Source organism: Trichechus manatus, unplaced genomic scaffold, assembly GCF_000243295.1.
Source record: "Trichechus manatus latirostris isolate Lorelei unplaced genomic scaffold, TriManLat1.0 scaffold00068, whole genome shotgun sequence".
Lineage (NCBI taxonomy): Eukaryota > Metazoa > Chordata > Mammalia > Sirenia > Trichechidae > Trichechus > Trichechus manatus.
Window position 1 is genome coordinate 6,755,353 of NW_004444004.1, and position 25,427 is coordinate 6,780,779.

Here is a 25,427-nt window from a genome sequence, read left to right on the forward strand (position 1 = left end):
AACTTAACATGGCCCAGACTGTTTTCATCTTTCCCCAAAATGCCATCCTTTCACTAGTTCAGTCATCATTATCACTTATCCCATTTCTCCATTCTCAGAATATTGGAACTATTGTTCTCCTGTCCTTTCTTTGTCTACCACATGCAGTCTGTTACTACATTTTAAGTCTAATTAACATTGCTCATATTCTTACATTAGCTTATATTTTCATAGCCAACATAGTTTAAGCCCTCACTTCACAACTAAATTATTACAATAACAACCTAACAGATCTCCTTACTTTTAGTTATCATCCCACAATCACACACACACACACACACACACACACACACACGCACGCACATACTACATAAAGCTACTGGAACAGACTTCCTCAGGGAGTACATTATGGCATGACCTTATTTAAGAACAAAAAGCAACCTACTGCTAGCACATCCATTCAGCTAGTATTTATTAGGTGCTTACTATGTCCAAGGCACCTTTACACCTCCTCTTTCACTTTAGATCATCTGTTCTCCCTCGTCCATATCTCAAACCACTTGATGCTTTCAATTCACCACCAAGTCTCTTGCTACCCTGTCTCCTGTCCAGCCTAGATATGTCTCTTAAAATGCCTTTATCTATAACCAGTGTCACTGTTCATTATGTCTAGAAACTGTGGAAAGAGAGCAGGTTTTGCTGTGTATATTTTCACCAAAAATAAAATTAAATAAAAAATGCCTTTATCAATGTTCTAGGCGCCTACTGCCTTAAAATTCTACCAGAACTACTATGCAAATGATCAACCTCCTATTAGACTCTGATCATTTCTCCATCCCTCCATACCAAATCACTGGACTCTCCAGGAGTTTTTCCTTGAATTATCTTACCTGATGCTGACTGCTACTTTTCGCTATAGCGTCTTATATAGTGTACTCTATCAGCTGTCACTTTGTAAGGTTTCATTCATGTATGGAGTCTTTCATTGATTCACCAGATATTTACTGAATGCTTAATATGTGCCATGCCCTATTCTTTACCTGAGAGCAGTAGTGATGCACTGGGAAGCAAGACAAAGCCCCTACCCTATTGGAGGGCAGTATCTCATAAGCCACTTAAGGTAGAGTGCTTCTTTTTCCTTGGTATCTTTCTTAGGTTCTAATTCTAGTTCATTGTTCAGTACATTCTTGAAACCCTGGTTGCATAGTGGTTAAGAGCAACGGCTGCTAACCAAAAGGTCGGCAGTTCAAATCCACCAGGCGCTCCTTGGAAATCCTATGGGGCACTTCTACTCTGTCCTATAGGGTCGCTAGGAGTCAGAATCGACTTGACGGCAATGGGCTTAGTTAATATTAAATAATTGTGAAATGTAAGAACAAAAATGAGTATAGCATAGTTTAGCTACAACTCTACCAATACAAAAACAATAAACACACACAATCATAATATATTTATTTTGTTTAGCCAAGTCAAGATACAGGTTTCAAATCATTCTTATTCAGAGATAAATTTTAAAAGAGGAATCATAAAATTGGGGAAAAGAACAGCAGGAAGGCAACCTATTGTAGAATAAGGCAAATACTTTTTAGCTCAATCAATCATATTTTTCCATTGCACTTCTGCAATAATTTGAACCCGTTCCCAAGCATTTGGCAGATCTCTTAACCCGCTTCTGACTCAGGAAAATCTGATCCCTGAAAATGAATACCACGTGATGGCGTCTCTTCCCTTCTCCCAACAACTGTGAGTGTCTTTCAAACTTATTTTTTAAAGTATGGCTATATACAAAATTTCTTCTGAGCCCCTTAAAGCTACTCACTTGTATCAACCATTTTCAAGGAAGTGACTTAAATTATTAACCTCCATTTCTTCACTGGTAGATAAAGTACAGGGTTGGATATTTTGGAATTATGAGATTTGAGTTTTTCTCATAGATTTATCACAAATTATCACCTAATCTGTCTGCACTTAAATTTTCTTACCTGTCAAAAGAGGATAACACTTGCAAGTTTCTTTGGGGGATATAATTATATATTTGGAAATATTTTTAAAAGGTTAAAAAATACAGATTGGCAGGCAAAAGAGGCAGACTATTAATACTAGCTGGATGAACACTGATGTATACACATGCTCCATTGGCTAAAGTATACTGAGGCTAATAATACAGAATTAACTCCTGTGTCACAGAGGGCATCCTTCATTATGTCTGATTTTCATCTTCCTATCTATTGTCCACAGCTCCAAACACTTAGCCTTTCACAAATGTCAAAAATGAAGTGTACTTTCTTTGTTCCTCTCCTTCATACAACTATTTATACATTGCTCCATGCGCCTTCAGTAATTTCACTTGATTTGATTTACTCTTAACCAGGAGCCCCTGGCTCCAAGTAAGAGTTCACACTGAAGCAATTTGGTAACACTACCCTGGTATTAGCAGGCTGCCTCTATCCATTGCCAAGAGGCTGTGGTCCACTGGTGGATATTAAAAGATTTGAAGAGTAGAAAACCACCTCTAGAAACTCACTACTTCAGGAATGGAGCTTATGCTATACAGGAGACTAAAGAGAAATCCACGAGGATTCCAATTTGGGAATTTCAAAAGCTAAAATCATGGGAAAGACTGAGAAAATTGAGCTCAGGGAGGTCGCTCCATCTCTACTTGGGGTGGGGACAGAATTTCTTAACATGTTGGGTGGAGCAACACCTACTTCAAAGAAAATATGTTGCCATAAATATGAGAAATGTCATCCTTAGATGAAATGACCTTCAAATAAGTCAACAATTCATCAGTAGAACACCCAGAAGATTTCTGGGTGAATATGTACTTCATCTGAATTCCTATCAACACTCTAGATGCATGTCTAATTCACACTCTCAGATTTTCCATCCAAATTTATGATCTATCATAACCATCGTGTGAGTTTTATCTACACCTACAAAATCCTATTGTTCTTTTAAAATCATTTTGAAACATTAGACATATACATTTCTACACCTAGGGATTTCATTTTACTTGGATCCACAACCAACGCCCATGGAAGCAGCAGTCAAAAATCAAACAACGTATTACACTGGGCAAGTCTGCTGCAAAGGACCTCTTTAAAGTGTTAAAAAACAAAGACGTCACTTTAAGGACTAAGGTGTGCCTGACTCAAGCCATGGTATTTTCAATCGCCTCATACACGTGCAAAAACTAGGCAATGAATAAGGAAGACTAAAGAAGAGTTGATGCCTTTGAATTACAGTGTTGCTGAAGAATACTGAATATATCATGGACTGCCAGAAGAACTAACAAGTCTGTCTTAGAAGAAGTACAGCCAGAATGCTCCTTAGAAGCAAGGACGGCAAGAATTTGTCTCATGTACTTCGGACATGTTATCAGGAGGGACCAGTCCCTGGAGAAGGATATCATGCTGGGTGAGATGGTGGGTCAGCGAATAAGAGGAAGACCTTCAATGGGATGGATTGACACAGTGGCTGCAACAATGGGCTCAAACATAGACATGATTGTGAGGATGGCACAGGACCGGACAGCGTTTCGTTCTGTTGTACACAGGGTCGCCATGAATCAGAACTGACTCGTCGGCACCTAACAACAACAACACCTAGGCCACCTTCCTCTAATATGGGGAAAGGAGAAGACTGGTTATAATTCTTTGTGGAGAGGTACAGTAGCAGAAAATCATTCATCTTTAAAATCAAGAAGACAAACAAGTCACATGGGATCTTTAAAGAAGGGAAAATGTCAGCCTCAAAGAAGAAGAGTGGAAATGGAGTGAAACAATATGAATTTACTTTTGGAAAATTGAGTGGAGTGGCAACATAACCCTGGAAAACTCTCTGGGTTCCCCAACAAGAGCTATCGATGTGATGTCTAAATCATCACCAGCCATTTCAGTTCAGAAAAAGTTAATTAACTAAGTCCCTTTTTCCTGAGTTTCTCTGGAAAATAACAAGGCTCACTGGCACTTTCTGCCAGCCTTCCCACATTCCACTCTGCCCCTTCCTGTGCACTCCACTCAGTAAGCAGCCCACCCACAGCATCCTCCTTCTTTGATCTTGCCAAGGCCTTTTTCCCACCAACCCTTAAACATTACCCAAGCAATGGCTCAGCTCTGGATCATCATAAGACAGCAGCCAGCTAGAAGCCTGGGCTGCCTTGAGCCTTGTGAGTGGATATGCCAGGCATCTGTCGAAACTTCCAGTGAGGTCAAATTGGTGGGGGATGAAGCGGGGGGGCTCTCTTTGAATGGGAGAATGCCATGATTGCTGCAGAACAGAGAGTTCTTTTGACTTGGAATTTAATGAGCCTCCACTTCAATAGGACCTACGTGTCCCGAAAGATAAGGGTAAGGATGGAAAGGCACCGTTTACCTCAGCTGGCTGTCTCATGCATAGGCTGCAGATCAAGGCCTGGAACCTAGTGACTCACCAAGAAAACCAGTCTGCTTTTTAGCTAGATTGCTCTCCCCTTCCCAGTAAGATCCCTTGGATGTCAGCAGAGTAGGGTCCATGAAAGCATCTATGCTGAACTTGGAAAAGGATGCAATTTGTGATTGCAGGAGAAAGTTTTCTGTAAGCCTGAAGTACCACTGCAGTATAGAGCTTAGAGCAGAGTGATTGTAGAGTATCATGGGAAAGAGACTTAATGGGATTGGAAAGATGGAATGGATTTCAGAAAAAGAAGTCTAAATGAAGACTTTGTAGAGAGAAAGACAATCGCACGCAAGGATCCTCAGACCATTTGAGTAGCCGTAGTCTCTTTCCCTGACCATCTTGATACAATGAGAAATAGTTACCTAAGTGACCCTGAATTTAGTAGGCTGAGAAAATAATTCCTAAATAAAAGGCCCAATTTGGGAAGGTTTCTCTAACTCTGATTTGCTTCAAGTAGACTAGAGAGGTTTCCCCTAGAAGAACTAAGTTCTGAGAAAAAAGGAAAAAAAATGTGGTACCATTTATAATCTGTAACTAAATAATCATCTCCTTATACAAGAGATAGGTAGGTCATCTAACATATCCCTTTGCCTTCAACTATGACCTTAGTTGAGCCATCTCCACTAGATGGGTTAACTTTTCCATTCATGTACACCTTTCTTGGTTTATAAATGTTCACTGATTTTGTGAAAGAATAACAATGAAGACTTCTTAACTAGATCAGTTCCAGAGCTACCCATTCACTTTAAATATCTCACTAATGTTCTACAATTAGAAATTTTACTCAAGGAAGAGTGAGGCCTAATGGCCATAGCAGAAAAGCAAAATTTAAATGAGCAATGCCTACATTTGAGGATAAGGAAAAGGCATGGTCTCCTTTAAACATTATAGGGGAGACAGGGCAAACACCACCCAGGAGCAAACCCAGCTCTGCCAGGCTGCTAAAATAAGGAAAATAAGCATCAGTCAATTTTCAATGAAAGAAGGTTTCCAGCCTTTAGATGCGCTAGAGGTGATCTGGCTTGAGAGTCTGGAAGGCATTACATGGCCTCTGAGATTCTGCAGGTAGAAAGCAAAGGAAGTACAGGAAGCAAAACACTTGCAAGCATACGTACACACGCCTCAAGCTGTGAACCTGCTCTCCCAAGAAAATGCCCCACCTTCTTTAGCAATAGCAACTCAGAATTTCAAAACAATTAAAACTCCATGTGAAAAGGATTAAAAACTTAATGATAACTGATGAGCTCAGTTGACATATCTGGCCACTAGACGCCATCATTCAATACTAGCTTGATATTTAGAACTTCCTCTTTAAACTGTAAATCTATTTATTTTAGGGCCAGCTCCTGGAAAGCTACTAAAAATCTCTGGAGCAAATGCCCAGAAAAGCCTCCGAAGTCTGAAGCCAGAGTATATTTCAGGCAATTCTTTCAGTGAGGGCTGCCTAGTGGGAACTACAGATCAACATCATCTCCATAGAGAATATATTTATTTTCATGATTAACAACCAGTAACCACTGTGCTCTCAGTCACTGCAAACCAAGATGGTTGCAGAGCTTTTTCCCCTCGTTGATCTCCAACTGGACAGACACCCTTCCGGAGGGGCAACTGGGCTATACAGACATCCCAATCTCAAAACATTCTGAGCAAGTTTTTAAGTCTGCTGAAAAGAGGGGCCCTTTTTTTAAATTAAGAGATGCAGAGGTTACTAAATCTGAACAAGCGCCCACATTTTCTTTTTGGGAGTTGAACCAAAGGATGATTCAGACAGGAAGGCAGGCAGCAGGATCTAGGGAATGAAGAGTCATGAGATTCCAGTTTTATTCCTGGCTCTACCCAAGACTTGCCATGTGACCACCAGCAAGCTGCTCCTTCTCCATGGGCCTCTCAGTTTTCCCTTCTCTAAAAGATCACAGTCTTATCCAAGTCTTGTAACTTAATCTGTAATTCTCTAGCAACAAGGGAAGGAAAGGGAATATATGAGGCATATCAAAAGCCTAAAGGGTATGCTAATTTCTTTAGATTTGGACATTGGGCAAATATAAGTACTCCTCATCTTCAATAATGCATTTCTGATATAGACAACTGATGAAGCAGTACTTGAACCTAATTTTACACAATCTGAAGTTTAACACTTAAATGATTCAGGAAAAAGGGCATCGTGGTTTAGATAGCATTACCTACTGGTAAAATATGAACCCACAGCCAGCTCAACAAGCATTTTTATACCCAAAAAAGAAAGGAATGGATACCTTTAAGTCAAGAGATCTCCAGGAATTAAAACTATTCTTACTTAGGGAAGAGAAGCAGACAATGAATGAAGGTAGGCAAGATACCTCACATACAATTGCCAGAATGCTGAGGGTTTGTTCAGAAGGGCTTTTTTTTTTTGTCTCAAGTTTAAACACTTTCCACTTGTTATAATGTGGCTATATTTTTTTCCCTTAACACAACTCAAATTTTAGAATAGAAGTCAGTGAGATGTGACATTTTCTTTACCAAGTTACACTTTAGCATCAGTTTTTGCTTGAACACACCCATTCCCTGAAGTGCAAAACATCTAAGAGCAGTTTCTATCCTTATACTCCTGCAGAACAATGACAACTGACATCCAAGATTAATAAGCCAGAAGCAAGAGTTCCTTCTATTTTACATGAACACAGTTTAGTGTTGCAATCGCATAAAATCTACATCAAGACCAATCAGATATATATTCATCATATGCTTAATAATTTGGGGGTCCTAGCACTTGCTAGAGGAAGGCTCCATCCTTGCACACAAGTAACTACTTCACTTCACCACAAAACTACATGCCAGAACCTAACCACTAAGAGCCAGGGCACAGTTCTTGGCCAATGCACTGTCCTGACATAAACTGTAAATTGTTCCTGGGTCCGAACCTGTCCCCAGCCTACCAAGACTGCTTCTATTCCAAAACCAACTTGTAAAATAAATCCAACAGCTCATCTTTTACCTGGGAGGAGACTGACTTCCCACCAAGCATGGGGAGACAAAGACCATTCTGATTTCAAAATCCTTAGAGTACTTTAAAGTATCTGGGATCATTTTGTTGCTATTCCAAAATAAAGCTTAAAAGTCCTATAAAAGCAAGCATTTTTTTTTTAATGGCTGCTATAGGCTTAAGGCTGTGCTAGGTACACAGTGAGTACTGGGTTGGTAGAGGAGCTTATTATATGAATGAGCAAATAGAAATCACTCCTTGACTCTGGTGATTTCCTGCTCTAGAGAAAAGGAACTTGAAGGAAAGAGAAAAGAAATCTAGTCCCTCACATCAGCGCAGCTGTAACCAGAAGCATCAGATGGCACCTTCCTGGTGGGGAGTTGTACAGCTGCCAGTTCACCAAAATGGGGAGTCCAGTGCCTGTGATTTCTGGCTCTCCCACCTTCCATGCTCATTTGTGACCTGAAGACACCATACCTCTTCCTCCAGCTTCACCACCTTGGCCTGGGCGTTGCTCAGGGCCTGGTCTCGGATTTCAATGTGTCGCCTTTGGTCCTCGTTGGTAGAACGGGCAGTGGCCAGCTCGGCTTCCAGCTTCTCCTTCTCCCGCTGATTTTCTTTATCTATCAGGACATGAAATATCAATATGGCCATCCTGGTGGAGGCTCAAAGCCTTAACTGAGTAAAACTGACAAATATGCCACTACTAAAAGTTCTACTTTTCTAGTAGACTGCTAAAAGAACCAGGATACCCAAGATCTGGGCTCTATCAGATCTTGCAAATAATGGCTTTTGTTAGTGGCTTGTGTTAATGGCTCTGTCACTAACTTGCTATGTAAATTCAGAAAAGTCACTTAACAATGGTTGTTGTGTACAAGCAATGAGAAAGCAGAAGTAAAAAGTATTACGAAAAGTATATTAAGCATCATTACACAAAGGAATATATACATATAATATACATATTATATATAATGTATATGTATATCAGAGCCCTGGTGGCTTAGTAGTTAAGAGCTCAGCCGCTAACTAAAAGGTCGGCAGTTCAAATCCACCAGCCACTCCTTGGAAACCCTATGGGCAGTTCTACTCTGTTCTATAGGGTTACTAACCTGAGGGCAACGAGGTTTTTTTTTTGTTATGTATATTAGAAGAGAAAGTAGACTTGTCACATCAATTTTATTTCTTCAAAACAGTCTTGCATTGGAATAAAAAAAAGCAACTGAGCCCAAAGAAGTTTACTCCATTGTTTCATGTTGACAATATATTAAATAGATCTAAAAATGGTATTTAGTAGAACGTATAAAACTGAAAACCCCATCCTTTACACAGCGACATTATTTCCTAACTGAGATCAAGTCTATTAGACAGCACCTCCTCTCCAGGGCAGTGTTTTGTTCTGTGGTGCATAGGGTCACTGTGAGTCGGAACCAACTTGATGGCACCTAACAACAACAACAACCTCTCCAGGGAAAGCCTAGCTCAACACCACCCCCTAACCCACCCCCTTTATCTCAGAATCTGCTTCTCTTGGGAACTCAATGCCTTTAAAATGAGTACGACATAAAAATGAAAGTCATGTTTAGGCTTCTCCCTACTCCTTCCCCTGCAGGAGAGGCTGGGTGTGGGAGGAGCACTGGAAAGAACAGGGCAGAGTCACAGGGGAAAATAGCAGGATCAGAGAAATACAGGCAGCTATTTCACCTGAAAAAAAAAAAAAGTGTTCTACTTGGGAATCTCCTTTTCTGCTGAACTAGCAGAGTTAAGCCTAATAGAATGTGAAAGTTTAATGTTTTAAAAAAGGCAGTCTGATATGTTTGTGTGCTTAGTGTGTGTGCTTAGTGTCTGTGTGTGTGTGTTATTGTTGTTAGGTGCTGTCAAGTAGATTTTCGACTCAGAGCAACCCCATGTGACAGAAGAGAACTACTCCATAGGGTTTTCTTGGCTGTAATCTTTAAGGAAGCAGATCACCAGGTCTTTCTCTCAAGTAACCTCTGTGTGGGTTTGAACCACCAACCTTTCGGTTAGCAGCTGAGCACTTAGCTGTTGCGCCACCAGGGCTCTCGCTCTCTATATATGGTCTATGACTTTAGAATGGAAGGGCTTAGTGGGCAGTAGAAAGTAGTCTTTCTGGCTTGGCTTTTATAGAGACCTCAGTTAAGCAGCACCTATATAATGAGGACTCAAAAAATATCTGTGGATGGATATGAGAAGGGTAGAGGAATAAAGCACTAATATGGGCCAGCAGCCAGTCTGTAATTTCCAGAATAGAGGAATGGTATAGCAAGTTAGCATTTGAAAAAGTTAATACAGATTTACAAATGGTCTCTCAATAGATTTGACACCTTGGTCCATATACTATTTTTATCTCAATCTACCCTAGTAATAGTGAATCTACCTTGTTTCAGTACCCATAGATGATCAGAACATTTGAATATTCCACCTAAAATGATTACAACTGACTCCCAGTGAGGTATTCCTCATTCGTTCCAAACTATCACTTAAACATTCCATTGCTTGGTCCTAGTTTTTGGTGCCTGTGTTAGATGGGCCCCTGATGAAGTCTATCCTAATTAGCTTACTTGTTAAATCACATTCACAAGCAGGATGAAACTTATCATGGGCCTAAAATTAAAGTGGAGCCATTAGACCTATAAAGCCTTACCCAAACAGGTTAACCAGTCCTAATAACAACCTGGTGTGAATATGTGTGAAATGATCAGCTGTCTAAATTGGGACTGAGCTCAACTCTTTGGATTCATGCCTCCTATCAAGATTTAGAGTACCTCTGAGCTAGGGAACTAAAAGTTCTGTTGATGTTCAATGAATAAAGTATCATTCTACTCACAGTCATAAATGCTACCAGAAGTCAACAAAGACATAAAAACGTATCATTTGCAGTTATCTATACACCCCCACACACATACACCTACACACTGAAGACTCCCGTGGCCTTTTCACAGACTTCTCTAAAGACAGTATCTACACTCTTCAGCTTCCTAGGGAAAGGTAGACAGAAGGTCTATAGAGGATGTAGGATTCCTCCACCAACACCCTCATTTATTCTCTATAGCTGATTTTTGCATGTTATGAAGCAGAAAGGAAGGCCCTATACCTTGCTCCAAGGCAAAAGGCAAGATGATGAAAGTGCCCAATAAACTCTGTACCAAGCAGCTTGATCAAAACTAATCCAGATCAATGTTCAAAATAAAATGCTTTTGAAAATAATTAAAAAATAACACAACACCATGAGTAGGCTACCCCTTATTGATTCTGCCTCTTTTATTAATTAAAAAAAAATTCTACAGAGGAAATTCCTCTCTATGAAGTCCTGTTCATAACCCTGAATTTATTTAAGAGCTATTTTTTTTCCTTTGGCGGGGGGAGATCACAAACGTGCATAGAGAAAAATGAAATAGATAAACCACTAGGGAGTCTAATCAAGCAAAAAAAAAAAAAGCAGAAGGATAAATGAATTAGAATTGAATAGGGGAAAAGAGTCACAGAAGTAGAGCGTTCTTTGAAAAATTCTATTCAGATAAAATTGAACTCCTGGATGAAGTTTTTTTTTATTTCCCCTTCTCTGGGAATATATAATCTGCCAAAATATGTACCAGGAGAGATAATATACTGTAATGAAATGGTGTTTATCTCAGGCATGTAAGGATGGTTTAATACCACATTCCTGAATCTGTTCTGAGAAGTTTATACAAGACTATGGTTCAAGTCCCCTGCCCTATCTTGACTTGGGGTTGACATGAACAAGTCAGTTAATCTAATCTCCAACCATGTCTGTATTTCCCTTCTTTTAAAATCCAGATAGGAATACCATGCTATTTAACCTCACAATATTTTTAAAGGATCACATGAGATAACCAAAAAAAAAAAAGAACCAAACTCGTAGAGTAGAACTGTCCCATAGGGTTTCCAAGAAGCCGCTGGTGGATTCTAACTGCTGATCTTTCTTTGGTTAGCAGCCGAACTCTTAACCACGGTGCCACCAGGGCTCCAAATTAGATAGCATGCGAGGGAGCTAGAAACGCATGGTCACCTGTAACTATAAGACAATCCTGAATTCAGAAAGAAAGAATTGCTAATTCTATAGGTCTGGTGAGTCGCAAACTTATTCTAAAAACTAGTATACAGAATCTGTCAGATCACAAAGAAAGGCATAGTCTGGAGCTACGGATTCTCTATCATTAATCATGACTGTGATCCACCATCATTATCATTCTCTTTATTTATTTATTTAGCAATTTCCTGTGGTGTTTGATTGTGCTTTCTAATGTGCCCATCATTTAAGTAATCTGTTATCTAATTTAATAGATAAATAAAGGGAATGATGACTCACCAGACTTATAGAATTAGCAATTCTTTCTGAATTCTTATAGCTACAGGTGACCATGCCTTTCTAACGCTCTCTCATTTTAACTAGGACAGACTTCATACCAACAACTCAAACCAGTAGTTGATTCCGATTTGGAGGTAAAGTGCCCTGTGGAGAAGTAGATACTTAAGTTTTTAGAAGAAATTATAATAGGGCAGCCTCATCTTCCTTCCCACTCTGAATTTACATATATATTCAGATATATCTTGCAAAGAAACAAACATTTGTTGAATACTTGTTGCATATCAGGTATTGTACTGAATGCTTTAGGATATTTATCACACTTAATCCTCAGAACAACCATACAAGGAAGGCATTCTTCTCTTCTCCATTTTGCATATGAGAAAACAGAGACTTGGAGAGGTTAAGTAACTTGCACAGGGCCCAAAATTGGTAAATAAGTTGTGGAGGCCATATTTAAACCCACGTTGCTCTAAATTCTTTCTACTATACCAGGCTGCCTTCTCCTAGGGTGGAGTTGATTTGGTCTCTTTAGGATTGCTGGGGCACATTCCCTAGGAAGGCTTTTCAAGAGGGATTTCTTTTCTCCTGTCCCAGTTCCCACCATGCAAGGCCCTGCCAATGCCCAAAGGCAAAAGAAATTAAGGAGGCCAAGAATCATGCCCTCTTCTCTGTCTAGTTGATGGAGTTCACTTTTCCCTTCTTAGGCCATTTGATAGTCTTTCCTCCTGCTGTTAATGTAGTTTGATCTACTAAATTACCACATTTTATAAACCAGTAGCAGACTTCCTAGGACACCTCAAATACCATCCCCACACAGAGTGGAGTGTGAACTAGCAGATTCAGGGCAAGAATCTATGTATTTTATTTTATTTTGTTTTGTTTTGTTTTGTCTTGTCTTGGGAGGTTGCCACCCTCTCTCCACCAGTGAACTGGCTTCCAGGGTAACCGTGACACCACAAAAGCAACTTCACCACCAAGCAGTTTACACAAGTCACTGATGACACCAGAAAAACTACATTCCTTCCTCTAAGATATACTGACAAAGGAACAAGAGGATCAGGGAAAGAGGAAGGGAAAAACAGAAACAAAAAAAAAAAAAAACCCAGTTCTGAAGCCAAAGCACAACAGAGCAGCCCAGGATGAGAGGGCAATATTGTAAGTGAAGATCAAACACACTTATAAAAGCTGACTGGACGCTTCATGGAATGACTTGAAAGGGTCACTTGGAGGCACAGCAAAGATGGGGACTGACACATCCCCACTAAGGACTACTACAACTGGGAGCTGCACTGAGGGAGACTAGAGGTAGGAGAAACCAAACATGGGCATCTCTAGAAAGGAGGGTAGTTCATCTGTTTTCCCCCAACTAATTCTCCCTATGGATTCAAATCACTGTGCAGTTTTTATTGCCGGTTTTATTATGGCAATTGGAAAAAATTAGACATTGTCTAGCTGGGTGGAGTCCACTAGGGACTGATAAAGAATAGGATTAATTCATCGTCAGCGTCCTAGGATTATTTCCAGACAAAGGAAACCCTATTATGAAGAAGACACAGTTCTGCCCTCTCCCACGCCCTCCAACTCTGCAATCAGGTCATAGCAATGTTTCCCCTCTAGTTACCCTTGCAATCTGCCAACACGTAATAATATTATATAATGCAAGGTGTTTAACTAAGGGCCCCCTGGATGCAAGTTAAGTATTGCAAATGCCAGTTATCAATCTTTCATGTTAATCCCATCTCTACCAGAGTCAGCCAACGAAGTCAGAGCTTTCTAAGAAAATCTCTTCAACATTAAGGGACTCCATGTTTATTAAGGTCTTTTCTTCAACTAGTCATGACAATGGAAGATATTTAAAGGCACTTCTCTGGTTTAATACAGAAGGAGCCATGTTGATGTGACTAGATGTTGTGGGAAGCAGCCAACTTGGCCTAGAAGGAAAATAACAGAATCTTCCAAACTTCGTGCCTGAATAGAAAAAAGAATCTCTAGATGGCATTAACTCAGTCCTGGCTGTTCTGTTGTTGTTGTTATGTGCTGTTGAGTCAGTTCCAACTCCTAGCAACCCTATAGGACAGAGTAGAACTGCCCCATAAGGTTTCCAAGGAGTGGCTGGTGGATTTGAACTGCCGATCTTTTGGTTAGCAGCCTGAGCTCTTAACCACTGCACCACCAGGTTCTAGAAGGCTAAATAGAACTGTGGAACTTTTTCACACACCTCACTCCCATCAGCACATTAATACTGCTCCCCAAGCTTTCATACTTACTTTTAGCAAAGAGCTGAGAAATGGTTTTTCTGGTATCCTCTGACCCCTCATATTCCTTCTCAGCAAGCTGCTTGTTGGCAGTCTCTAGACGCTCTGTGGAATTTGAAGACAATCAGCAGGGCCCCAAACACAAACTTCCAAGCACATGCTGTCTGCCCTCTAAATACCGACTTTCTACAAAACAAGCCTGCTTCTCCTTGTTAAGTAGGAATGGGTGGCAGATATAGGTTTGCAAACATGAATTCCAAAATAAAACTAGACCATGGTGGGGAAGAAGGAGGTGAGTATGCAACACTTTCATCCTTCACTGACAAAACAGAAGTGCAGAATTTTAAATGTCAATGAAGGAATCCATCCCTGAATATATGATGTCTTTCATGAACCAGGCAAAAGAGCACCAAAGTTGCGATCAAGTCTGTAGAATCATATAATGTCAAAGCTTGACAGGACGATGGACAGCATATAGCAGTAAGAAAAAAAAAAAATCCCACACAAACAAACCCATTGCGGTGGTGTGGAGACGATTTCGACTCATGGTGACCCAGAACCCTCATTTTATAGATAACCATAAACCCAAAGACAGAAAATAACTTCCCCAAGGTCATCAGTTTCAAAAGTGCTGAAGGTGGTTTAAAGAAGAAACATTTCTCACCATCTTCAATATTTTCATGTTAAGGTAAAACTAAAAAGAGGGAGTTCTAGAAATAACAGTTGGAGGATGTCACTATTTTAAGCTTGTACAGCATTTGCCTTAGCAAATCCTATAAAGGAAGAGGGGCAGCACCAATGATGGAGAGAGAGCAGGTGGGCTCCGGAGTCCCGGAAGATATTGCTTGATTAACACAGTTCATCTCTCAGAAGGACAGTCAGATGGATCTCCCCACTTTGAGGGAGTACAAGCTTAAGACCAAGTACTCCTACAGTCACAAAAACCTAGCCATGTATATGCCCTGCAATTTACTGGCCATACCAGTGGGTTGGACAATCTCTTAGAACCTAATATTATACTCCGCAGCCTTTCACTTCATCGCTCTGCCCAACTCTTTGGAAGTAGAAAGAGAAGCCCATTGATTCCCTCACCTCTCAGATCCCTGTTGAAGTCATGCATCCTCCGAATCTCCCCTTCAAGCTTATTTCTCATAGCTTTCTCTAGGGTCTCTCTTTTGGAGGATGACTTCACAAGGTTCTCATATGCCTCCGAGACACGCTGGATTTCTGTCTCCACCTTAAAAGAAAAGGAAAGATGGTGGTGAAAATAGGAAGTTGATGGGTAAGATCATCTGAAAACATACATGCAAATCCTCAATGACAGCTTCTCCCAGGGCTTTACACATGGCCGGGAGGCAAGTACAGCACAGTCATATGAGAAAAGTTTCAACGAGATTTCTAAGTTCAACCTTAAGCTCAGTAATTAACTTACTGTTTCATTCAATTTCTTCAAGTTAAACAAACAAACAAAAAAAAATATTTTCTACCTTCAGGGAAGGTGGTAAGATAGAGTAAATTTCATAAACAAAGTTATGATTTTAAATTCTAAATAAAAGTTCTCTTAATGGCAAAATATTACTAACAATGTATAAGTATGTAGATAACTTTTTTCCAGAGCATTTGAAGGGCTTTTCACATGTTTATTTCAATTTGCCCTGATATCTACCTAAGCAAGGATTCTTCTCCCCATCTTAAATAAAAAAAACAAAAAAAAACCACGGCGTCAAGTCAATTTCGACTCATAACAACCTCATAGGACAGAGTAGAATTGCCCCATATGATTTCCAAGGCTGTAATCTATGCAGAAGCAGACTGCCACATCTTCTTCCTGCGGAGCTGCTGGTAGGTTCTAACAGCCAGCCTTTCGGTCAACATCCAAGTACTTAACCACTGCGCAGCCAGGGCTCCTTCTCCCCAACTTAGCAGAGAAAAAAGTTAAAGTACCCTTGCCAAGAGCAAGTCAGTGGCAGAGATGAACCCTAAGAATCCTAAGTCTCAGTCTCATGTAGTAGTTCAGCTGATTTTAACAAACATTTATCAAAGGCTTATTATTTGCAAGAACTTTTTAAAGCACTGTGAGGTATGTAAATATAAATGAGGACATTATTTTAGCCCTCAAGAAGCTTTCGATCTAAATAAATAACATAGGAAATGATGCATTACTAAGATAAGTAGAAATACTTTTATAAAGTACAGAGGAGGAAGAGGTTATTCCTGGTTGGGGGTGAGGGGAGTGGACAACAATTTCAGGGACGAGGCGGCATTTGAATCAGATACTGGAAGATGGGTCAGATTTCAATAGGCAGAGGTGAGGGGAAGGGTATTCTATTCTGAGTGAGTAAATGCATTCCCAGAATGACCAGTAGTTTAGTTTGGCTGGACACTGTGGGGTACACAGAGGGAAGCAGGTGAGATATGGCTGCATAGACACATTGGAGTCAGATCATAAAAGGGCTCTAATGCCAGGCAGTTGGACTTTACCCCATAGTCAGTGGGAAACCAGTACAGACTTTTGCACAGAAATTCATGATCAGAATTGTGTTTCATGACACCTTGCAAATCTTGTAAGATGAGGGGAAAAAAAAAAACAACAAAGAGAATGGTTCTTACTTTGAATCAGGTAGAATCTGGAAGTAAAAAATATGACTCCAGAGTCTCTCTATAACCAGCATAGCTCCATTGCATGCACATTTAGTTACCACAGAGATATATGCATATAATTTGTGTAAGACAAATAAACCCCACGGCCAATTCTCAAGCAATGTTCAAATAAAATTTGACTCCTGCAACTGTTCTGCATCCCTTTTTTTTTTTTTTTTGGTGAAATTATACATACCAAAACATACACCCATTCAACATTTTCTACATATACAGTTCAGTGACATTGGTTACATTCTTCACATTGTGTCACCATCTCGCTTTCTCTACTCGTATCGTTATACCACCATTAACTTAGCCTCTGTCCCCTAAACTTCTCCTCTATGTTTTAGAGTTACCGTTGTCAATTTGATCTCATATAAATAATTCTTTAAAAGAGCACATTGCTCAAGGCGAACATTCTTTACTAGTTGAGCTAAACTTGTTTATTTTAAAGATGACCTCATGGGATAGTTTCGATTCAAGGCTTAAAGATTATCTCAGGGCAACAGATTTGGCATTTCCCTTAGTGATAACGGGTCCAGTAAGTCTGGTTTCTATAAGAATTTGAAATCCTGTCTCATATTTTTCCTTCCTTTGATCAGCATCCATCTATTGGGTCCTTGATCAAAATGTTCAGTAATCTGAGTTCCTTCTTAATGTCCCACTACCTCCTTAACGGAGCCCTGGTGGCACAGTGGTTAAGAGCTACAGCTGCTAACCAAAAGGTTGGCAGTTTGAATCCACCAGCAGCTCCTTGGAAACCCCATGGGGCAGTTCTACTCTGTTCTATAGGGTCGCTATGAGTCAGAACGAATACGACAGCACCTAGCAACAACAACAAACCTTCTTAACAAAGCTCAGGGTATTTTATGGGGAGACATATCAGACCCTTAGCGGGAAACTGAAGGAAAGGTAGGGTTACCAAACAACTCAGAATAAACCTGCTCCCATGCCCAAAGTTATGCCTGAGATGGGACTGCCTGCAAACAAATGAGGCTTACACCACAGAAAAGAGCAGACTTGAAAGTGTTTTTCTCCTTGCAGATGGCACCAAGATAGCAGCACAGAAGGTGAAAACTGGTGAATGGCATTTAGAGACAAGATCTGCAAGGCCTGTGCCTGATGAAGCTTTTGCATGAAATTCAAGTGCCGAGGAGAGAAAATAAATATTTCCATTTGAAAGAGCAGGTTTGGTGTTGGTCTGCTCTAGGCAGCGTTAAGAATGTGAGGCTATCCAGTTTCCCCACAGAATACAACACTTGGAAGGCAGTATCTTTACTCAAGTTGTTTAAAGTACTATTTCAAGGCTGTGTACCAATCCTTTCCCTACCCCCTGTGAGGAGATTGTTCCCTTCAAAAGGGCAAGTTGCACATCTCTCTACAGGGCCTTCCAGGAAAAGAAGCCACAGAAGGACATTTCTAGTGTTTTGTCTTGTTTATGAAGGGGGCAGGGAAGAGGGAAGGTGGCAGTGGGTTTCCTGACTTATTCTATGTCAATGTATTCCCCCTCATGAGTCCTGGGTCTTTTTTTCCCGTAGCACTAGCTGGCATCTATCTACCTTATACTCCTCATTTTCCTTTTCCTTTTCTACCCACCTGTTCCTCCAACCCACTACAGCATTAGGTTGGTCTTCACTTCTCCCAACATTCAAGCTGTGTCAGTTATGCTTATTTGAGGCACCTTTCTCCATATTGGCTGCCAGGCTAGGGTGTTCCAACACTGGTGATTAGCAGAAGTCTTTTGATTGTATGCTTACCCAAACAAACAAAGCATCCTACTGTGCTCATTTTCCCAGTGGTTCACTCTCACAAAAAAAAAAAAAAAATCACCATAGATCTTCTGGCAAAGAGGGCCTATAGAAGATCTGAGCTCATCCTTCAGTTATGGCATCAAAGATGGTGCAGGGGCCCTCTTGAATAGAGTTTGGGGAGGGGGTATCAAGCATTAACTTAATCAGCGAAACCAGGCCAATCTTCTCCTAGTGTGTAAATAGAATTAGTTTACTGCACCAATGTGAGGAGACGGGGTGTGGTTACAATGAGAAAAGGGAGTAAATGCAAAATTGGGAGAGAAGCCAGGGAGAAACAGTCTTCTCTCTCCACCCCAACAATTCCCATCCAGATTTGGAAAAACTGATGAGGGGAGGCTTTTTTTTTGCTACACAGAAATACTTAGCTGATAATAAGCCCGCTTTTAGGACCCAGATCTGGTGTTTACAAATTCTCAGCTTCATTCAAGCCCCTGAAATTTCCACTCCTGGGTGTCTCCTAAGGACAGAGTTACTGAACAATACAAGGCAACCCCCCTTCTCCCCCCACCTTCACCCTCACCTCCCTGAAAAGTTCACATTGTAGAGAGATCAAACCACACGAGCTCCACAATGACAAAAGCTGCAAAGAGGCTGCCAAAGGCATAGCCCTATTCACCAACAGCCACTGGAAGCCAAGAACTAAGGTTCCTCGCTTGAGGCACTCAAGAACTGAAGTCCCAGCTGCAGGAGACAGGAGGGGCCCAGGGAAGAATGTGAACTTGGGACACACTCTTTTTTCTACTTCCTCAGCCTAGGGCTGTCACCTGTCCCCCAGCTGTGGTGCTAAGCCCCTCCTGCCTCCTACACACACCAGAGAAAGAGAACAGATGTTGAATTTGAGCTGCAAAGAAAGACCAACACAAAAAGAGGAAAAGGGAGGGCTGTTGAAGAGTTACTCTGAGAACCCCCACCAGGAAAAGTACTCTAAGCCTTTTCCAGAACAAGGCAGGGTGAGCTCTAACTTCAGCTGGTGAGATTTTTCTAGGAACTATGGTTTTATATTTAAGATGCAAATTCAGTATTTGAAAAATGTAATCAAGAGAAAAGCCTTAAAATGCTGGCAAGACCTTCATCTACACAGGCATCACCAGTCTTCTTGGCCTTATGATGAAGTCTCCCTGCCTTTTGGAATTCTAAAATAATCTATTAAATCTCCTTGAGGGCTATGGTGTCTGGGAAAACTATATAAAACATGTTTTTGGTTTTTTTTTTTTTCCTCCTCACATAAATGTAAAATATTACTCCGCCTAGACAGACAGACAGAAGGCCCTTTCCAAAGCTTGATCCATATCTAACTCTCAGTTATAAGAATCCTTAAGACTTGTCTATAAATAATGCAGGCATCCACAAATGGAAACTTTTATACCTACATTAAACAAGTCCCACAAATAAGATTTAAAGAAGCCTTTAATATCCCAAAATGGGGGCCTTACCTTCTGTAGTCTTGCCACCTTCTCATAGCATCCTTCCAACTCCTGCCGCAAGTTCCGGTTCTCATCTGAGAGGATCTCAACCATTTGCTGGGCTCTGGAAACAATGGCAAAAGGGTCTGCTGGCATTGGTTGATAAGAAGCAGATGGCTGCTGAGCCCGAGGCATAGCTGAATAGGCCTCTCCTGGCTGCTGCTGCTGCTGCTGTTGTTGGAGGTGGTGGTGGTGATGGTGTTGTTGCTGTTGTTGTTGCTGTTGCTGACTCAGGCCAGGCTGGGAGAGACGGTAATGATCTCCCTGGTGAGACTGATTAGGAAGGAAATGCTGCTGTGGCCTAGGCAGGTGAGCAGAGTGGTCTCCTTGGTTTGGGACCAAGGGGTGTTGGGCGGGAGACAATCTAGTGGACGGTGGAGACTGCAGCAAGGGCAAGGAACCCCCCGACGTGAGGGAAGAAGTAGGGCTGTGAGGCTGAGAGTTCCTGGCTGAGAGTGGCAATGAGATGTCCTGTGTTGGCCTGTAAAACATGAAGGGCATGGTCAGGTTAAGTTTGTTACTAAGGCACTGGGGAAGAAGGGCACAAGAAAGTGAGATGAGGAATGTTCCGGGCACCTAGGACACCTGTAAAATGAGGAGCAGGCAGGGTTAGACTATGCGATCTCTGCAAAGACCCCCTACAGATCCTTTCCAGGTCTGACTTTTTGTGACTACACCAGACAGAAAGACCTAACAGAGAATGGTGTGATCTCATGGGGGACTGAAGCAGATGACCTCAAAGGTATTCTTGTACAAATCTAAGTGACATATGCCTGTATACGCGTTGCTGAAGTTAAGCATTTTAAGCAATTATTCTGAAAGGTAATTTTTATCTCATTATTTTAAACTAACTCTTTTCTGGCATTCCATATGTGGTCTAGCACACATAAAGATTTAAATTTAGAAAATGCATTCTACTTGCACAGAAGAAAACAGCAAATAGTCATCAAAACCACCCCTCATCTTGCTATCTGCAACCCCCTTTGGGTATTCTGAAGAATCCCCTCAGTCATATATTCACAAAAAATTCCTTGAGGATATATAAAGTGGATACTTATTATATTAGTGACACCAAATAATTCTTGGTGACTATAGTTATTAATGATTTAATGGTGGTGCCCCATTAGTAGTGACAATACCAAGATTTGGAGGGAGCCCTGGTGATGCAGTGGTTAAAGCGATCGACTGCTAACCAAAAGGTAGGTGGTTTGAAATCACCAGCAGCTGCGTAGGAGAAAGATGTGTCAGTCTGCTTCCGTAGAGAATTACAGCCTTGGAAACCTTATGGGGTCGCTATGAGTTGGAATCGACTCGATGGCAATGGGTTTGGTTTTTTGTTTTACAGGCAATGTTATCATATTATTTTTTGGTGTACTCAATCATAAAATGTAAGGGCTAAAAAGGTCTTAAATAGTCTAGTCCAACTCTGTCATTGGACTTAGGGGGAAACTGAGGTCCAGAGAGGGGAAATGGCCTACCAAATATAACAGAGTGAGTTCGTGGTAGTGCCGGGGTAGAGCCCTTGTTTCCTGATCCCCATGTTCAGACTTTCCACTACCACAAAACACTGATTTCCGTGCAATGATTTTCAGATTCCTAGCCCTTTGCTTACAGACAGTTTCAGAAAGAGAGCTTTGGTACATTGTTTAATGTTGCTCTCACCTTCTTGTCCATAATGCCAGACTACTTGCCATTAAGGGAATCAATCAGAGTATGTGGATGAATCACTTCCACCATCATCACCACTAGGAAGAACATCTGTCAGTATACACTGAAAACAAAAAACTTGTTCACCCCTTAGCTTGTGTCTAACTAACCTCATATACCTCCCAAATCCTGTGAATACTTGACCTAAAGTTGAGATTTCTCAATCAATAGAAGATGTCTAAGAGCATGAGGTGTGGATCCCAATAGACAGTTTGGAGACCCTATTCTACCAGCTTTGTAAGCTTGCTCAAGTAAGTTAATCTGCCTGAGTCTCTGTTTCATTCCTGAAGTCACAAATGAATTACAAAAAATACTGGGCTCTTCTCATTTCTAAGCTCAAAAGAAATTACAAAGAGTCTCTTATCTACCTCCCAGTGAGATAAGTTGACCTTGTTAGAGATTTTACTTATGGGATATTCATTTAATCTTTGTACTAAATTGCATAAAATTCATGGTGGAACTGGGACAAATCACTAGGAGCAATTAACTTTTAACTGGCATTCCACATGCTGAAGCTTATCTCTCCCACACACACTCCAGTTACCATTATTGTTCCTTTATCTATTCCTAGAAGAGATCCTCATTATAAGGGCTTTTTACAGCTACAAAAACATTTCAAACACTTGCTCATGGATACTCAGTAACCCAGATGTTCACAAGATCCCTCAAACCCACTCAAACCCTAGGTTCTGTCCCTCAGCTCCATCTACGCCTCTGGTATTACCCTCTCATTCATCCAATTTCAGACATATGTCAATACAAATTATTGCTGAATACTGAGGTGCGCATGGGAACAATTGTGCACAGAAGAATGTACCTAGTACTCAGGATTACAGTTTTTAAGTTGCTACCATATATAACCTTTCTTTACAAGAGCTCAAAGCATTCATCCAATCAAAAACCCAGGGGCTGTTTATAAACTTATTTTGATGGGTCTTTTCCCATTTTCCATACCGTGGATCTTCAGTTTCCTCATAGGTAAAATGGACTATGTGGTCTCTTTCCTCTTTGAATAAGAGTTATTATAGTTTATATATATATAATCTCCCTAGAATTAAAATACAATGTCCTGGTGTTTGTTGGGGCTTTTGGATCTCTAACGCAGAAAAATCCAAAACACTATTGCCGTCGAGTTGATTCCGACTCACAGCAACCCTATAGGACAGAGCAGAACTGCCCCATAAGGTTTCCAAGGAGCGGCTGGTGGATTCAAACTGCTGACCTTTTGGTTAGCAGCCTGAACTCTTTAACACTGTGCCACCAGGGCTCCCTAATGTGGAAAAGAGAGGCTTAAATTTCATGCTCTTCAATGTTCTTTCCAGCTCTCAAAATTTAAGGGGAGAATCACCGTATTATTAACCTTCCTCGTTGTTCCCAGGATTTGGAAGCCTGGGAAGTGTTTTCTTTTAAAGACTGAACACCTAGTTCTGAACTGGGATTTCTCCCCCCAGCTCCCCAGGACCCATCAAGCAATGCAAGCCTCTCTCTCAAACAGACTCTGCAAGTGGCCTACCGCTTGCCTGGAGACTGAAAGGCCCCCCCCACCATACCCTGGGCAGCACAAGAGGCACCTCAGGAAGGAGGAGACCACAAGGTCTCTGGGGTCAGATACACCCAGGATGCGGGTTCAGGCCATGACTCTGGGTTCTGCCGAGAGATAAGTGGAGACAAGGCAGCTGCCCCTCAGGTGCCCAGGCTGGAAAAGGAAGCAAATCATGTGCACTGTTGTCCTGAGCAAACCAAGGCAGTTGGGCGCTCGGGCTCAGAGGGTCCCAAAAGGAAAGAATGGTCTCCAGTGAATGAACTCCATCTGGGCTCCAGCATTCTGCCTCCACAAGAAAAGCAGGACAGTATTAACATTTGTGTGAAGTTCCCCAAGAAGAGGGGAGAGATGAATGTGGGGGTGGGAGAGAGCTATGGGGGATGTCAGAGGGACCAAAATACACTCAAGATTAAATAATGATAATAATAATGGTAATAACAATATTAATAACGGTGGCAGCCCAGCTGGGTGAGCTGCAAACTACCCAGGTCCTTCCTCCACACAGCAGCTTGAATCGCTCCCCACTGAAACATTAACCATGAACAGCAAGCTGCCGCAGACAAAAGAATCACATGATCCCACGGAAGGCCCCTGACCTGCCTCCCTGCCTCTTCCCTCCCTTCATCCTGCTCCTTCCTAAGACAACCTGGGCCACTGTGCTCTGCGGGAAAGGAGAGACAACACACATGCAGGAAGGAGGCCCATGACTAAATTCAGCGTCCTTCCCAAAGCCAGAGAAACTCCTTCCCAGAGAAAGCTTGTGGGGACACAAATGGAAAGTAAAAGCCAGCACATCCAGCTGACACAGAACCTTCTACCCTGCCACCATGCTTACAGGAAAGCCCCCACCTTCCTCAAACGCACACATACACACACACACACTCCTAGCCCACACATGTGCAAGCCTGTGCACACATACACCCATACCAGAGCAGGTGCCTCCAACAGCTTGGAACCCAATTTATTCTCACCACAGAAACGGTTCCTTTCCCAGGCTCTGCAATGGTGAATCCTGTGAAACCTGGAGAGGGCTGCAAATTCCTGATTGTTTCTCTTGCACAACCAGCTCTGCGCTGAACTACAGAGTTAGGTCACTCTTAGATTCCACTAAACAAGGATTTCAAGAAACCTCAGATCTGGCATGATCTCAACAACTGAAAGGAGGTGACCGCTTTATAAAAAGAAGTGATTTAATATTTAAAAGCAGTTGATGAATGTACAAAAACCCAGGATCCAGAAAAGGCTCAGCACTCAAAAGGACAAAGATTCAGAAATTTAAAATTCTTCAGATGGCTTGGCCTTGTTTCCCATCTGGAGTTTTGGGCATTCATGGTTTTTTTTTTTTTTTAAGTGGGGAGGAGGGCATAGGGAAGATGAAGTAATAAAAGAATTGTTTATAACATTTTGTTCATTTTAACAGCAAATCTCCAGCATTTCATTGCACATCTAAAGGCAAACAAAGGTTTTTAATAGCAATTTGTTCAAAGAGCTTGCTTTGCACCTTGATCTGTAATTTATGGATTAAGAACTAAGAACGTAGTCTTCTAATTCTTTGGTGCTCACAGCAGTTACTTGGAAAAGTACTCACAAACTGTATAGCTAGTTGGTTAAAGGAAATAAAGGAGGAAAAAAATGTCACCACTTTAAACAGTACACTTCTGGAAAGCAGTTCAACAACCTTCCCTTGCCAACAGTTTGTCCATAGGCGCCACTCCCTCACCCAGGGCCCTGCAAAAATTTTACAGTCAGAATTTGCCTGAAGCAGACCCAACCTTCACACAGAGCATTCCCCAATTGGGACTGTTTTCGATTTGCTTATTCATCAAGCATACCAAGCACCCTGCTCCTCTCTCATAGAGAGAAAACCTGTTAAAGCAAACCAATTTATTATATTGTTGCTCTAGAGAGGACAGTCAGCATGGGCTCTGCTGCTTTTGGGGGTTAGAAAGAGAGCTCTAGATAACTTAGGGGGGAAGAAAAAATAAAAAGTATCTTCCTATAAAATACATGCAGCTAAATTTCTCTGGTGGTTTAATCAGTATGGGAAGAAACAAATCCCTCTTTGGGCTCCTTATTATTTATTTAGGCAGATCAAAGGGCTTTTCCATCTAGCTTCAAACACTGTGGGAGTCATTTCAGATCACGAACAATACTGGTGAATGAGTTCTGAAAATAGCTTTTCTGGGAAGGTGGGCCATGTGCTGAGCGGGGCTTTGGATTCTGCTCCACACCCCAGCCAACACACTCCCCTCCCACAAGCAACAGACGTCAGTCCATCCACA

At 41.3% G+C, this 25,427-nt stretch overlaps 1 protein-coding gene across 1 annotated transcript in view; it reads right to left on the reverse strand.

Moving 5' to 3' along the window:
* AMOT (angiomotin) overlaps positions 1 to 25,427 on the reverse strand; it is a 76,694-nt gene that overhangs the window by 30,492 nt on the left and 20,775 nt on the right. Inside the window, exons 4-7 of the mRNA XM_023734477.1 lie at positions 19,866 to 20,376; positions 15,074 to 15,218; positions 13,994 to 14,086; positions 7,856 to 8,001 (exon numbers count right to left, since the gene is read on the reverse strand). Coding sequence (XP_023590245.1) covers positions 7,856 to 8,001; positions 13,994 to 14,086; positions 15,074 to 15,218; positions 19,866 to 20,376 — 895 coding nt within the window. The remainder of the gene's footprint in view (positions 1 to 7,855; positions 8,002 to 13,993; positions 14,087 to 15,073; positions 15,219 to 19,865; positions 20,377 to 25,427) is intronic.